The following is a 15,546-nucleotide window of genomic DNA, read 5'->3' as shown; positions in this document are numbered from 1 at the left end:
TTCTGGAGACGGTTTTCTTCTGTTATTTTTAACGGTGAACAAAGTGAATCTATGATGAAGACCTTAATCGCAATAATTCACCCGCACCTTAACAAATTAAACTGTAAAAAGTAGGAATGTAACTTGTGACATTTGATGCAAAACATAAGTTTACATTTAAAAATATCTCATGCACTCCTGCTGTCCTGTAGTTTGGTGTTTATGTGATTAAATGGAAGACCTTGTTATGTCGTACTTGTATGTATTTTCCTTGCTCTGAAAGATGAACTAAGATGACTGTTAAAGTTTTCTCAAAATGTTACTTTTTGTTGTGAATTTGAAGTACTCTTGTTTAGTAAAACTATAAAATGAAATGACCAAAATCATGTTGTTGTTTATTTGAGTTTGATCTTTATACCAGCAAAGAGCACAAATATGTAACAACCATAGATGTCCCAATAGTTCCGATCACATACTTGTATTTCTTAGATAATAGAGCTGTACAGTGCACATTCCAATTACATTTAAGTAAATGAAAGTAATCCAATGTGTATGCTTGACTATTGAATATCAATTTTTTAAGGAAAGAACATCCTGTTTCTGAATAGTTAATTGTCTTTTTTATATAATTAATAAAGTAAACGACTGTGCTCCACAAAGAAATGATAAAAACAGACCAGAGAGGATGAGATGGAGCTCGGAGTCGGAGAGACACACCAGTCGAGCATTACTCAACACCGATCCACATAAATTAAATTATAAGGCACTCTTGACAATTATCAGTTATCAATGGGCTTCTATTGGATCTGCTACAGGAGGTTTTCCTCTCATTCAGTAATCTATATTCTTACTTTTACTTCAAAACCAAGTGAGGGTTCCTTTTGAGGAAAATCAACATCTGTGCCGTGTTATCAGACAGCATGGTTCCTAGAGTCTCACTGTCAACGCTTGTGCAGGTGGCACAGGGAGAAACTTGGTTGCATTAGCACCTTTTAGTACAGGGGTCTTCAACATTTTTCAGGCCAAGGACCCCCAAACTGATAGAGAGATGGAGCAGGGACCCCCGACTATATATATTGTGAGTAGGGTGGCCGTGCCACTGCCATTTAGAAACACACCTTGCCAACTGATACCAATGCCAATATCAACATTGTCTGTTAATAGCATGATAATCATCATACAAGGTATTCAAACTGATGTTTTCATTTTAAACATATAAAGTGGAAACGAAAAATGAGTGATGGCCTATTAGTGCCACTGCCATGCAAAAACATACCTGTTATCTTTCATACAATACTGAACTATTAAAATAGTTTGGGGAAAAAAAATAAAAAATGTAAAAAATTGTCTAATCAACCAAGTTTCGCGGACCCCCTGCAGTACCTCCGCGGACCCCCTGTTGAAGACCTCTAATTTAAAGGAAATGCCCTCCAGTGCTGTAGTCTGTCTTAACCTGGCTGAAGCGTCTATTCACTGCCCCCAGGAGAGTACATTTCATCGTCTTGATTGGAGCAAATGCCACTTCACCAGTGTTTGTTGTGGTCACACTTGTACTTTTATCCATGCTAGTGGTCTGGCTCTTGGTTGGGATGGCTTGGGTCGGTCCAACACTTTGGTCCAGACTGAAATATCCCAACAACTCTGGCATGGATTGAGATGGAAATTGTATACAGATTCATGGTCCCCAGAGATTTAAGCCTATTGACTTTGGTGATTCCCTTACGTTTCATCTAGCATCACCGTGAGGTTTGAATCTGTAGTTCAGAGTGAGGCCTACATGGCATCAAAAACAGATAAACTATTTCGTAAAACTAGATAACTAAAAGTTGGGATCCAATTTCTATCCAGCCATCCATTTTCTTCTGCTTATTGGTTTACGGCTCTGATCCCAGCTCCCTCCGAATCTCTAAAGCTGAACTAACTCCCAACCAGGAGGCAACAATACACCTTTCTCCGGCAGAGAACCATGGCTTCAGACTTGGAGGTACTGACTCTGATCCGTCTGAAGGAACCAACAGAGCCACATCGTCTGCAAAGAACAATTTTGAGATCCCCAACCGCATGTTGAAACCCTGTCCATGAAAATAACAAAAATAATCCCTAACAAGGGACAACTTTGGCGAAGGCCAACATCCACAGAATGAAAGAGTTCTCACTTTTCTTTATATGGGGACCAGGTGGCTTGTAGCAATGACCCTGGTACCCAGTATTTCTGCAGTACCCCCCACAGGACTCCCCTGGAGACATGGTCGTAAGACTTATCCAAGTCCGTAAAACACATTTAGACTGGATGGGCAAACTCCCATGACCCCTACGAGCCCTACGTCAGCAACCTTTCAAGGCTGAAGATCTGGTCAACGGCCAGAATGGAACCTGCATCGCTCCCTCTGGATCTGAAGTCCCTCAGTTGGTCAAATAGTGTAATTTCTTTATTTTTGAACATATGAATACATTTATTTTACTCTGAAACTGCAAATTAATTTAGAAACATTGATGGATCTCAAAGTTGTGACTCAGAATAACTGTTACTGTTATTGTGCTCAAAGAATCAACAACAGGAAAGACTACTCACACACACACATACACACACACACACATACACACATACACACACACACACACAACAGCAATCAAAGGAAAGTAAGAGCTTTAATAATGAATCTCTAATTAGGAGGATAAACATTCGAAACAGACATTTGTTACCACGGCAACAAGGACAATTATGTTTCTTATGTTTTCTCTTCAGGCGCTCGTTCACAACCACAGAGGTTACTTAAACAGGTCCCTTTGGTATTCTTCTGCTATCGTGTGTATAATTGATGTTTTTAATGAAAGGGATCTGATGTCACGTTGTGTAATTAAAGTTGTTTGGTCTCACCATACTCTTCATTATCATCAGAATAAAGGTCAGTTGCCCTTGAAAAGGCAGAATGTGGACGTGATGAAGTTCTCGTGTCTGAGCAGCAGAGTCTGATCCACACTCAGGTAAGATGATGAGATCTCATTCATGAGCCATGTCGAGGTTTCTGCACATTTAAAAAGGCCAATCTGAAGAAGTGGTGTTATGTTGTGTGAACGTGTTGAGCTTTTTAAAGAGTTGTCTTATTTGACTTTGTAATTAGTGAGGTCTAAATGAGCTTGTGTTCAGATGAAGTCACATACAGAGTTAAGTTATTCTTATTGTTCACTTGTCTGTTGACAGCGTCACCCGTCTGTGCGTCCGTCTGCTGAGAGATGGAGCTCTGGACGTTTGATGTTTCTCCTGAGAGCCTCAGAGGTCTGTGAGTTACTGTTCTCATGAGGTTCAGTACAAACAAACTGCACACTTTCATACATCATCAATTCATCAGAAATCTTTTTTTCAATTGAAAATAGAACAAAAATGTTCAGTAAAATAGTAAGTAATGTTAATGTTACGGTTACACATCTCTGATAATAATCATAAAGTGTAAATGTGTTAATGTGGAAACAATACTTTTCATTGCTTCAGTGTAACTGCATGTCAGTGATTTAAGGCAATGACATTATTTTCACTGCTTTGTTAAGCCTGCGTTTTTCTCAGTGCTGAATATTTTTTAATTCATTTAATCTGCATAAAGGCTGAATATGAACTGCTGTAATATTGCATGTTGTAGCTGTAAACTGCATTTATGTGTCTTGTTTGAATATCTAATCTGGTAAATAAGGGATTCTGAAGAAGCATATCACAGCTTCAACTTCCCACCTCAGTTAAAGCTGACTGCTGAAGCATCTGTTTACTTTGACATTTTAGAGTTTTTTCACAAAACAATAGGTGTAGATCTTGTCCTCCAGCACTGAGCTTGTAAGCATGTTAGGATCTTTTCTTGGCCGGTATGATCAGCAGAAGTCATTACAGCAAACCTCCGATGTGCATCAGTGACGATTGTTGAAGACAGTGTGAATGGTGTTTCACGTTGTTCTCACATGTATGTTTCTTGAACTTGGCACATGTGACAGAAGAAAATAACCTCAAATTGAGATTATTCTGTCACATTATTTTTATGTTTATTTGTACGTGTAGTTCAGAAAGGCAAAGCTGTTGCAGCTTAGCGCTGCTGATGTTAAGTTAACTTCATGCCTGCAGTGGTGGGAAAGGTTGTTTTTTTACTTAAAATAACACCGAAAGAAAACCGCTTTGAATGTCCTGAAGTCCAAATTATTTATATATAAAAGTTTCAAATTATTTGCATTAAAAGTACCTAAAGTATCAAAACTACAAGTACTCGGCTGCAGAACGATGCCTTTTATTGTAATGCTAATGTATCATGTACTATATTATCCGATCATTATTACTATAACATTGTTGTACTTAGTCGAGGTGGAGATAAAATAACTAATATAGCCTACTTTATACACGTTACTTCTCGGTAGTTAAACCCTGAACAATATATCATTTTAGAAACTCATCATAGGTTTTCTGTTCAATGTGAACTAATAACTGAAGCTGTGAGATAAATGTAGTGGAATTAAAAGTACACATGTTTCTCTGTGAAATGTAGTGCAACAGAAGTATGAAGTAGGTTAGAATAGTAAAGGTCAACCATCAATCCATGTTCTGCTGCTTATCCGGGGCTGGGTTGCAGTAAAGAAGGTTTTTGATCACAATCTTTATCATTTTGATAGTTTTAAACATTTTGCAGATTCTTGCCTTGTCTCTAAGGTTCTACATGGGTTTGCACCTCCCACACTGAATCAGTTCATAATAAAGAAGAATAGCAGCAGCAGGGTAACGAGCACCTATCAGAGGGGGCTGTGGTGTACAAGACAGACTTAGCAAGTTTGTTCTGTCAGAGCAACCCACCACTGGAACAGCCTTTCTATTGAGTTAAGGGAACGCATTCATTACCGAGCTCGCCATTGCAATATAATTCAAAAGCACAATCTTTTTAATTTTGAAAGGTTTAAACATTTTGACAATACCCCCAGTAAGGGTCAACTGGTCTGCCCAACTGAACATGCCTCGGCCCATCTCTGACTTCCATTCCAGGTGGTTTGCTAAAACTTCCTTGAGGCCAACTGAAAGTCTTTCTCCTTAGCCAAACCAGGGTTTTGATGACCGCTGTAGCCCTTCTGGTCCCCCGGTACCTGTCTGCTGCTTCTTTGTTATATTGCCACCATGACTGGCATCGACAACCTTCTGACCACCGCAACAGAGGCTTTAAACAAGAAGTCGGATTCCATGTCCCCAATCTCATTGTTTTTAAAAATGATCATTTGATATTTTTGCCTTTTTTATAGACAGGATCAAAAGGGAAGACAGAGGGGGGGGGGGGGCGATATGCAGTGAAGGGCCACGGATCGGCCTTAGCAGCCGGCGATACACCATACTCCACCAACTATCCCCGCGGGTGGTGGGCCCACAGGGTAGACCAAAGTAAAAGTACATCAAAACTTTACTTAAGTACAGTACTTGAGTCAATATACTTCATTACTTTCCCCTACTGCGTGCCTGTTACACTATCCTGATCTATTGGTAGCTCTGGTCCATTAATACATGGTGCTTACCCATGTTTCCAAACTAACAACCCAAGAACTGCAACTAAACTAAAAAGTGTGAGCATATGTGTTACAAGTATGGTCTTACAGCCCTGCCTAGAGTTACGTATGTTTATATACTACTTATCTTTTCTGATGATCACATTTTGAAGGAAACATAATTGCTACTTGGATGATTCTCACTGGCAATATTTTAACAATAGATGGGAAGCATGGTGCTGTGCTGGACCTGATGGGTGAGGGTTCGGCAACATAAACACCGGTGCTTTGATTGAATGTTAATAAATGAAATGTGCCCGGTGTCTGGTTACAACCCCCCTGTCTTCTGATGATTCTGTAAATAAACAGTGACGCATCTCTTTCCTCATTCTTCCAGATTCATACCTGCCCTTGTCGACCAATCACAGGTCAAGCTCTGTTAACGGCACCTGGGGGCCTAATGGCGTCACTTTCTTCATCATCCAGGGCCTCGCCAGCCTTGGCCAAGAAAAGATGATCCTCTTTGTCATCCTGCTTCTGGGTTACATGATCATTCTGGGAGGAAACAGCATGATTATCTTTGTGGTAAAAAACAAAGCCGTCTATCTAGTTCTGACAATTGAATGGGTATCGCCTCATTCTGACAAGATGGAATTCATAATCGCTGCCAATGTGTTTTCTCATACAGGCGTTAACTGATTCGAAACTCGACTCTCCCATGTTTTTCTTCCTCTACAACCTCTCCTTTGTGGACATCATCTACACCACCACCACCATCCCCAGCTTGCTGTCTGTCCTCCTGGCAGGCATGAAGACTATTTCTGTACCGGGCTGCTTCCTCCAGATGTATGTTTTCATTCAGCTAGCCGTTACTGGCCGGGCCATCCTGACTGTCATGGCGTTCGACCGCTACGTAGCCATCTGCAACCCTCTGCGCTACAATGCCATCATGACCCTTCCACTCCGGCTGCTCCTCATTGCAGGAGCCTGGAGCTTCGGTGCCCTCTGCACTTTGCCAGCCACCACCATGGCCTTCCAGCGGTCTTACTGCGGCCCTAATGTGGTGAAACATGGCTGGTGCGACCCGTCCTCTGTAAGGCGGCTAGTGTGCGGTGACGTTACGGTGGATAACATTGTGTCCCTTTCCTTCGCCCTGGTGACGCTTTTGACCACAGGAGTCCTCATTCTCACGTCCTATGTCCTGATTGGGGTTTCCGTATCGAAGATGGGTGTAGCTCAGAGGCTGAAGGCCTTCGGGACATGTGCCGCCCACCTCACTGTGGTGTCCATCTCTTACAGCTCGGCCTCGTGCGTGTACATCTCCTACCGGGTGGGAAACTTTCCACCAGAGGTACGAGATGAAGCATCCTGCATATTTAGATTTGCATTTGTCTTATTAAATGTCTCAAATATGTCCACTGTGTCTTTTGCATTATAAAAAATCTTGAATAGTAAACATAAAAGGCAACTTTTGTTTGGAGTTACTTGTGTTTGCGTTGCAAACAGCAGGCCCAAAGATATAAAATGCTGATTAAGAGTATTTAGCTGCTTTGCTTTTGTATGTGCCACACCAACAACGTGGCTCTGCAGATGGAGATCACTCCACCACTTTGAACCAGACTGTATTATCTCAACAACTATTGGATAGATTGCCAGAACATTTGGTTCATCACATCAGGATGATTACTTTGGTGATCCTTTGCCATCATGTAATGACATCATCGGGTCATGTTTCATTTTCAATACCTGTGCAGATTAAAGAAAGTTTGCAGAAACCCTGAAGTGAGATGGTGAAGATGGTAAACATGATACCTGCTTAACATCAGAGTGTTGTCATTGTGAGCATGTTGACCGACCGACTTTGTCATCCTCAGGACCTGCAGATATTAATGCCCGATACGTGTTGTGTTCAATAAATCATTATTCATGGTTTTGTTACAGGTTCGTATCATTGTGTCAGTGCTCTACGCCGCTCTGACTCCTTTCCTGAACCCAATGATCTACAGCCTGAAGAACAAGGAGCTACGAGAGTCCATCAGGAGGACTCTGAGCAGGTTCAGACCTGCTGCTGTGTTACCAACCAAACACGTCCACACAGTGAACACCGTGTCCTGACTGGAGGAGGAAACCTGCTGGATATAAATAAAGAAGACTCATTCAGAAATGATCTGATTTGAAGCCATTCTGCTGGTTATTGTGCCAATCATGTGATATGTTTGTCTATTAACTAACTTTTTAAGTTATATTTGAAATAAAGGGTCACATTTAACTACTTAATATCCTTTTAATTAACTACGGTAATCAACAGTCTCTTATTACATGAATAAACATATATATTGCATTAAAATATTGTTTTATTTCTTCATATAGCTGTGTGAATATGTCTCAATACGCTGTTCATCAACATTATGGCTCCTGGTGCCCAGTTACAGACGACCTTTAACCTAACAATGACTCAGACGAGGAATAAAACTAAATATGCTTATTAAGGGATGGACTTAAGTACACTTCTCAGGTATTGGTTCTTTACGTTTTTCTATTCATAACATTTTATACTTCTACTCCACAACTCCTTCACAGATATATTTACAGCTTACATTTCAATTTTAACACTTTACCTCCTGTAGACTTATACAACATAATGCATTGTTGAAAATGAATCAAGTGGCTCCCAACCTCTGTGGGTTGTGTCTGAATAATCAGCATGGAACTGTTTCTGGGAGAAAATACATTTTCCTTGAAATGTAATTGTTGATGATGTTATGGTGTCTGGTAACGTTATGTTTTTGAGACCAGGCTGAACGATGATGCATCAGTATAAACATTTTGATTATCACACATCATCAGCTGTATCATTTGATTTTAAGAAGAACATCATTTTAGTTTTGTCAACATTTAGTACAAGTCTCATTAACAGAGATTCCTCTGAACCACAAAGCAGATTGCAGTTCCTCCATCGACCTCGCTGAGGTTGAGCAGAACTACACATAATGCTGTCGTCCGCATACATTAGTTATTTTACAAATGATATTGCAAAACAGATTATTGATATAAATTAGCAGAACTATACATAATGGTGTCGTCAGCATACAAATGACATTTAGTAGTAATCACATTGCAAAACAGATTATGGATATGAATTCTAAATAAAATAGGACCTGATATGGACCCGTGTGGGACACGCCTTTGTATATTTAATGTAACTAAACAATGACTCTGTAGAGGAATCAATCAAAGTATATTTATTCAAAGACTGGACTTAAGTACAAGTTTGAAGTGTTTGTTCTTTACTTGAGTCTTTACATCGATTACATTTTACACTTGTACTCCACCACAGATATATTAACAGCTTCACTAATTTAATTAAAATTTTAATATTTAGCATCTGGTAAACAATGGTAGAAGACAATGCATTGTTGAACCAGTGGCTCCCAACATGTTTTGGTTGTGTACCACCAGAGCTAGGTTAGAACATTTATTATTGAACAATAATAATAATAATTGGTCCCATAAGGTCTGGTAGATTTGAGTATACCATACTTTTATATTCAAGAATAAGGAGAAAAATATTTTTTGTATCATTCAAACAAACAGTTTACTAGTATTTGAAATATCTCATTTGCATATGAAGGGAACATTTGGAACCTTGTCCCTTATCTGGAAGGAATAATAATGTCAAATACAAGTTAATACTTAAAACAGATGATTGTACTTCAATAAAATGAATATTTTACTACAAGAAAACGAGCAAAATCAATTAAAATATACAGAAATAGTTCATGTGTCAATAAATACAATACACAAACAATCTCAGTTTTTCGATCATCAATCAAATAAAACCAAAGACAGATTCAGGTTTAGACAGTTCTGCAAAGTCAACAAATCAAACGTAAACTCAAATAGTGAGAACAAATGAATATCTTAAATTCACTAAAATGTGCATCACACTCAAGGTACTGGGCTGATGGGATGTTTATTAGGAGGTTTGTGCATATTTAGTTATTTATGGAAACCTTTGCTCTTGATGAACACCCTGACAATCTTCTGCCTGAGCTCGTTACACTGCAGCCCGTAGATGATGGGGTTCAGGACCGGCGGGACAACGTAGAACATGACGGACGCCACTTTCCCACTGTCCGCCCACTCGGGCCGACGGTGAATGATCATGGGCGTGAAGGATGCAATGATCAGGTACACGGCCAGGTGGGTGGTGCAGGTCTTGCCGCTCAGACACACCGTGGCAATCCTCAGGTAGGTGAGCGTCACGCTCCCGAGGGAGGAGCCCAGGATGATCACGGCGCTGCCGAGCCCGTAGATGTTGTTTATGAGAAGGTTTTGGCAAGAGAGCTTGAATAAGGAGGCGTTGTCGCAGAACGGGTTGACGATGACCCGCCTGCAGCGCGTCAGGCGGATGGTGAGACCCAAGAGGATCGCAACAGAGATGAAGGCCACTGTCCACGCCGACAGCGACAGCTTCACCACCAGAGGGCTGGGCTGCAGAGTGGATGTACCGCTCTGTGATTGGAGTAAAAACGTTACTCAACAAGCGAGGGATGACGGTCGTCGCCCCGAACGCCTCGTTAACACTCATGTTGCAGAAGAGCAGGTACATGGGCTGGTGGAGGCTCCTCTCCATGGTGATCAGGACCACCAGGCCGACGTTGGACACCATGATGAAGATGTAGATGAGGAGGAGGACGAACGGAGGACTCTGGGCTGACCTTTAACCCCTCCATGGATATGATGTCCATACTGAGAGTTGAGTTGTCCATGCTGCAGAGGACCAGAGACAGAGTTAATGATGATGATGATTCATGAGCTGGTTCAAGAACATGCAATAAAGCAAGTCAAATCCTTCAGTTTTGACTTAAAAGAGAAAATATAACGTGAGTAACCTCGTCCCTCCTCTTTTCATTCAAAGCTTGGTTTCAAACATTTCTCAATAATATTAAATATGAATGACTAAATATTTACAGTCTGTGCACATGAGACATCCTCTGACCCTCCAAATAAACAACTATGGGGAAAAAACATGCTTTTTTATTTTACATTAGGAATTTTACAGTCAAACATTCAGTTAATAAGCTGATCTACAAACACAAGAAAACACAACTGTCAATAGATTTTTTCTTTAAATAACACAGAAACAAATCTGTCGAGCGAAATGATGAAACTATATTTGAGGTTTTCACTGAATATAAGTCTAAAGAATGCAGGTATTGTTATAAAACATCTTTACTGTAATCCCACTTAGACCCTCGATGCATCGCTGCTTTAAAGTGTGACGTGAACACCAGAGAACATTTGATTACTTTGTTCTGTTTGCTAGTCAGAGATCATTTTACATCAACATGGTGCGTGATGCAGATGCAGGTTGATCTAATTATTTATTATTATTATTCATACATTTTATTGCAAGGCAAGTTTATTTGTATAGCACATTTCAACAACAAGGTGATTCAAAGTGCTTCACATAAAACCGTTAAAAGCATCAACACATAAGGCAAAAGAAAAGGAGATGTAAAAACAATTAAGAACATTTATTAACACTAAAAAGTTGTGGAAGAAATATAATACAGTAGTAAAATGCAGAAATGTATTAATATCCGTGAATGTGGTTGAAGTAAAGGCAGCGAACAGAAAGTCTCATCAGTCCTGATGTAGAGCAGCTGAGGCTCTCAGCAGACCTACAGCTCTCTGGACTCTGTTCAGAGATGTGAAACACTGAACGCTGCTGAACGTCTTCACCTCGCTCACTCTCTCACTTTGGTATGATTTGAAATTCATTCAGATGATTAACTTCACTTCATTCTGGTGATCCTAATCACATGTAAATAAAGACATGTCACTGGTTTTAAAAGAGTCCTCTGTCAGCACTGTCACATTAAACATCGTATGTAACAAAATAAAACTAAATAAATTCACTGCAGTTGAAGTTGCATTCACTTACACACACTTACACATACACATACTGAAGTCAAAGACATGAGACAGAAACCTTAAACATCAACACAGGATGAACTCATTTAACTGAATCTGAGTCTTCAGAATGAAGAGACCAGTCACATGATATTCAGTGCAAACCACCAACAGGTCACCACTTCATATTGGTCAAATTTGAGTTAAAAATAGTTTTCTGTGGAAACAAAACTGCTTTCTCTTCCCTTCATTGGTGTTTAGATTTGGCACATTTGTTTATCAAGAGTTAGATTCAACAGTTTGAATATTAATAGAGAGCAGCTGAAACGCATCAGAACCAACAGCAGCAGTAACACATCAGACAGTTCAGTGGAACACATCACTGCTATGTGAGTCAGGTTTACCTCGAATGACGTGAACCTCATGCAGCCAGACCAGAGGTGGACTGACAGACACCTTTTATGAGCTGACTGAGCCGCCCCTGGTATGCACAGCGTTGCTCAACAGTTTGTCACCAGGCAACTGTTGCTGTCAAATTGGTATCTACATCCTGAGCGTGTTCTCAGTATGTGGGTCAACTCACTGTGGTTCAGATCTCAGCTGTTGTTTTCTTTATTGATTTTCTGTTCGGGATCTAATTCCAAGTTGGTAAAACACCTGATCCATAAGAGTCAACTCCTTCATCTCCTTTCACCATTTTATAAATCAAGACCCCAAAAATATATGTTGATCATTAAAGAGGCTACCTGTTCAGGTACTCTGTTCACTACCTGTTCAGGTACTCTGTTCACTACCTGCTCAGGTACTCTGTTCACTACCTGTTCAGGTACTCTGTTCACTACCTGTTCAGGTACTCTGTTCACTACCTGCTCAGGTACTCTGTTCACTACCTGTTCACGTACTCTGTTCACTACCTGCTCAGGTACCTTGTTCACTACCTGCTCAGGTACTCTGTTCTCTACCTGCTCAGGTACTCTGTTCTCTACCTGCTCAGGTACTCTGTTCACTACCTGCTCAGGTACTCTGTTCACTACCTGCTCAGGTACTCTGTTCACTACCTGTTCAGGTACTCTGTTCTCTACCTGCTCAGGTACTCTGTTCTCTACCTGTTCAGGTACTCTGTTCACTACCTGTTCAGGTACTCTGTTCTCTACCTGTTCAGGTACTCTGTTCACTACCTGCTCAGGTACTCTGTTCACTACCTGTTCAGGTACTCTGTTCTCTACCTGTTCAGGTACTCTGTTCACTACCTGCTCAGGTACTCTGTTCACTACCTGTTCAGGTACTCTGTTCTCTACCTGTTCAGGTACTCTGTTCACTACCTGCTCAGGTACTCTGTTCACTACCTGTTCAGGTACTCTGTTCTCTACCTGTTCAGGTACTCTGTTCTCTACCTGTTCAGGTACTCTGTTCTCTACCTGTTCATGTACTCTGTTCACTACCTGCTCAGGTACTCTGTTCACTACCTGTTCAGTGTAAAGGCCACTCAACTAACTTTTTCAGAGCCTTATTTATATATATTTATTCAGGACTTTAGAGATTATTTTCAAAACATATCAGAACATTTTACGTTAGTAAAGTATGTCAATACAAGTATCTCAGTATTTAATTACAGTTTCTTTACATTAAAGTGACTTTTGTCATTTCATCTCACTCGGTCAGAATCATTTTTTTCTAGTAAATATGACGATCATTTGTTCTCTGACAGCTTTCATCTGCAGTCCGTAGATAACGGCGTTCATGGAAGGAGGAACCATGTGGAACAAGATGGAGGCCAGCTTCCTGTGGTCCGACAAGTGAGGGAACCGATGGAGGATGATGATGATGTTCCCGACAAGAGCAGGATGGCATACACGGCCAGGTGGGTGGCGCAGGTCTGCAGCGCTTTGCTGTTCAGAGACTTGTTCCTGCTGCTCAGACACACGACGGCGATCTTCAGGTAGGTGAGCATCACGCTGCACAGCGACGCGGCAATCATGAGCATGCCGCTGCCGAGGCCGTAGATGTGGTTGATGAGGACGTTCTCACATGACAGCTTGAACAAGGAGGCGTTGTCACAGAACGGGTTGAGAATAGTCCTTCTGCAGCGAGACAGGCGGACGCTGAGGCCCACGAGGATCACGATCAAAAAGAAAGACACCGTCCACGCCGCCACCGACAACGCCGCCACCATCCTGCTGGTCATGATGGTGGCGTATCGCAGGGGGTTGCAGATGGCCACGTAGCGGTCGAAGGCCATGATCATGAGCACCGTGTGGGAAACACCTGCATGACACACTCATAGTAGTGAATGTAGCGCTGAGTCATTGGAGTGAAAAGATACCCCAGGACACGAGGGATGATGGTCGTCGCCCCGAACGCATCGTTAACACTCATGTTGCAGAAGAGCAGGTACATGGGCTGGTGGAGGCTCCTCTCCATGGTGATCAGGACCACCAGGCCGATGTTGGACACCATGATGAAGATGTAGATGAGGAGGAGGAGGACGAAGGCAGGAACGGAGACCTCTGGGCTGACCTTTAACCCCTCCAGCTGTAGAACATCCGTATCGACGGATTCGTTGTCCATGCTGCAGAGGGAGGATGAAGAAAGCATAAAGCCAAAATAAATCATTATCAAATTAAATGGAGTAACAAATTAATATCATGTTTAGTGTGTTTGGACTCAAAAGAAAAAAGTCAAACAGAACTATAGTTCTATCTGGAGAAAGTTAAGATTTCTCCTGATGCAGTTGTTTTACAATAAATCACAAGTCCATCCCTCATCTTTCACTGCTTATCCTGTTCAGGGTCGCAGGAGGGCTGCAGCCGATCCAAGCTGACACTGCGGTGAAGGCAGGGTTCACCTGGACAGGTAGCTAGACCATCACAGGTCTAATAGAGACAGACAACCATTCACGCTCACATTCACACCGACGGGCGATTTAGAGTCATCACTGTCTTTGGACTGTTGGGAGGAAACCTGAGTCCCCGGAGAGAGAACCACGCTGACACACGGCGAGAGCATGCAAACTACACAGAGGTGATAGGTTTGTACATTTAACATATTATATATCATTGAAGAGGTTTTGCATGAAGCACAATAACATTCACATGAACAGTGTATCACTCTCTCTTTCCTTCTATTACGATAATCACCTCTGGTTCAATGTCTATTTAGTTTGCACGTTGCACAGAAATCATTTCAGATTTTTATTTAAAAGCAGCTGTTCAAAAAGATCACAATTACTTTCTTAAACTGTAAAATAAATATAGTTATCAGGACTGTCAGAAAAATATTGTATATAAAGGTGAATATGTTGTTTTTAAATATAAACTGAAAGAAAACGAACACTTTCTAACCATAAAACCAGCTTCAAATATACAACTCTGAAAGTCAAACTTCAATACTTCACCTAATCCAGTTCTGTCGACTGTGGAAGCTGAATTTATTCAACATTTCCAGGCATGAAGAGAGAGTCGCAACATGTCGAACAGGAAACTCCAAAACTGAAGTCACAAGATTCTACGAACTAGAAGGAAAATATTCCTGCAAACAGAGTATTTAAATAAAGGACTGATCAGTTCAATGAAAACAAAGATGAAATCCTAAAGAAACACTTGATACAAATGTTCAGTCTGAGGATTTCAATCATTTCCAGACATTTCAGATTACTCTTTCACTTTTCATCAATGTTGATATTTGGCTGTTCTTCATGTTTTCAGCCACACAGAACATGTTCATGAAGCTTCAATAGAACAAATGGACATTTAATAAAAAGCATCTCAAATGAATTTAACATGCTTCATTTGAATAAGTCTCGAAAACATTTGATTGTTATTGATTTGCTCTTTTCATTCAATTTCATCTTTTTTTTAAATTTGCTAGATTACAGTTAACATGTCAGTGTTGTTACACATTGTAAGACTGTATGAGTGTGAGTCAGGTTTACCTCCTCCAGCCAGACCAGAGGTGGACTGGAAGACACTTTATAAGACGCCTGAGCGCTTTAGACCACATCTCCAGCGGCCCTGAGGGCTTTGATCTCCTCACATCAAAACAATTTAATGATGTTTTTAAGTTTCATTCAACTTTACTTACAGAAGTTAACTCCAGTATTCTGCACTATTATGTACTTACAACACGGCTTACAACACGGCCAATAGCACATTT

The 15,546-nt window shown here is 40.9% G+C and overlaps 1 protein-coding gene and 1 pseudogene across 1 annotated transcript; both read right to left on the bottom strand.

Moving 5' to 3' along the window:
- Window positions 1–5,904: 5,904 nt before the first annotated feature.
- LOC116398060 (uncharacterized) overlaps window positions 5,905–15,546 on the bottom strand; it is a 12,453-nt pseudogene continuing 2,811 nt past the window's right edge.
- Window positions 13,059–13,962, bottom strand: LOC116398107 (olfactory receptor-like protein COR2). Its single transcript, XM_031874151.1, is given in 3 exon segments — window positions 13,059–13,222; window positions 13,225–13,653; window positions 13,656–13,962. Coding segments are annotated over 3 exon segments (900 nt in total).

The sequence above is a fragment of the Anarrhichthys ocellatus genome, unplaced genomic scaffold, assembly GCF_004355925.1.
Source record: "Anarrhichthys ocellatus isolate YVR2014 unplaced genomic scaffold, GSC_Weel_1.0 scaffold78, whole genome shotgun sequence".
NCBI classification, from domain to species: Eukaryota; Metazoa; Chordata; class Actinopteri; order Perciformes; family Anarhichadidae; genus Anarrhichthys; species Anarrhichthys ocellatus.
The sequence above is the reverse complement of the archived record's forward strand: the minus strand, read 5'-3'. Positions and strand labels throughout refer to the sequence as shown.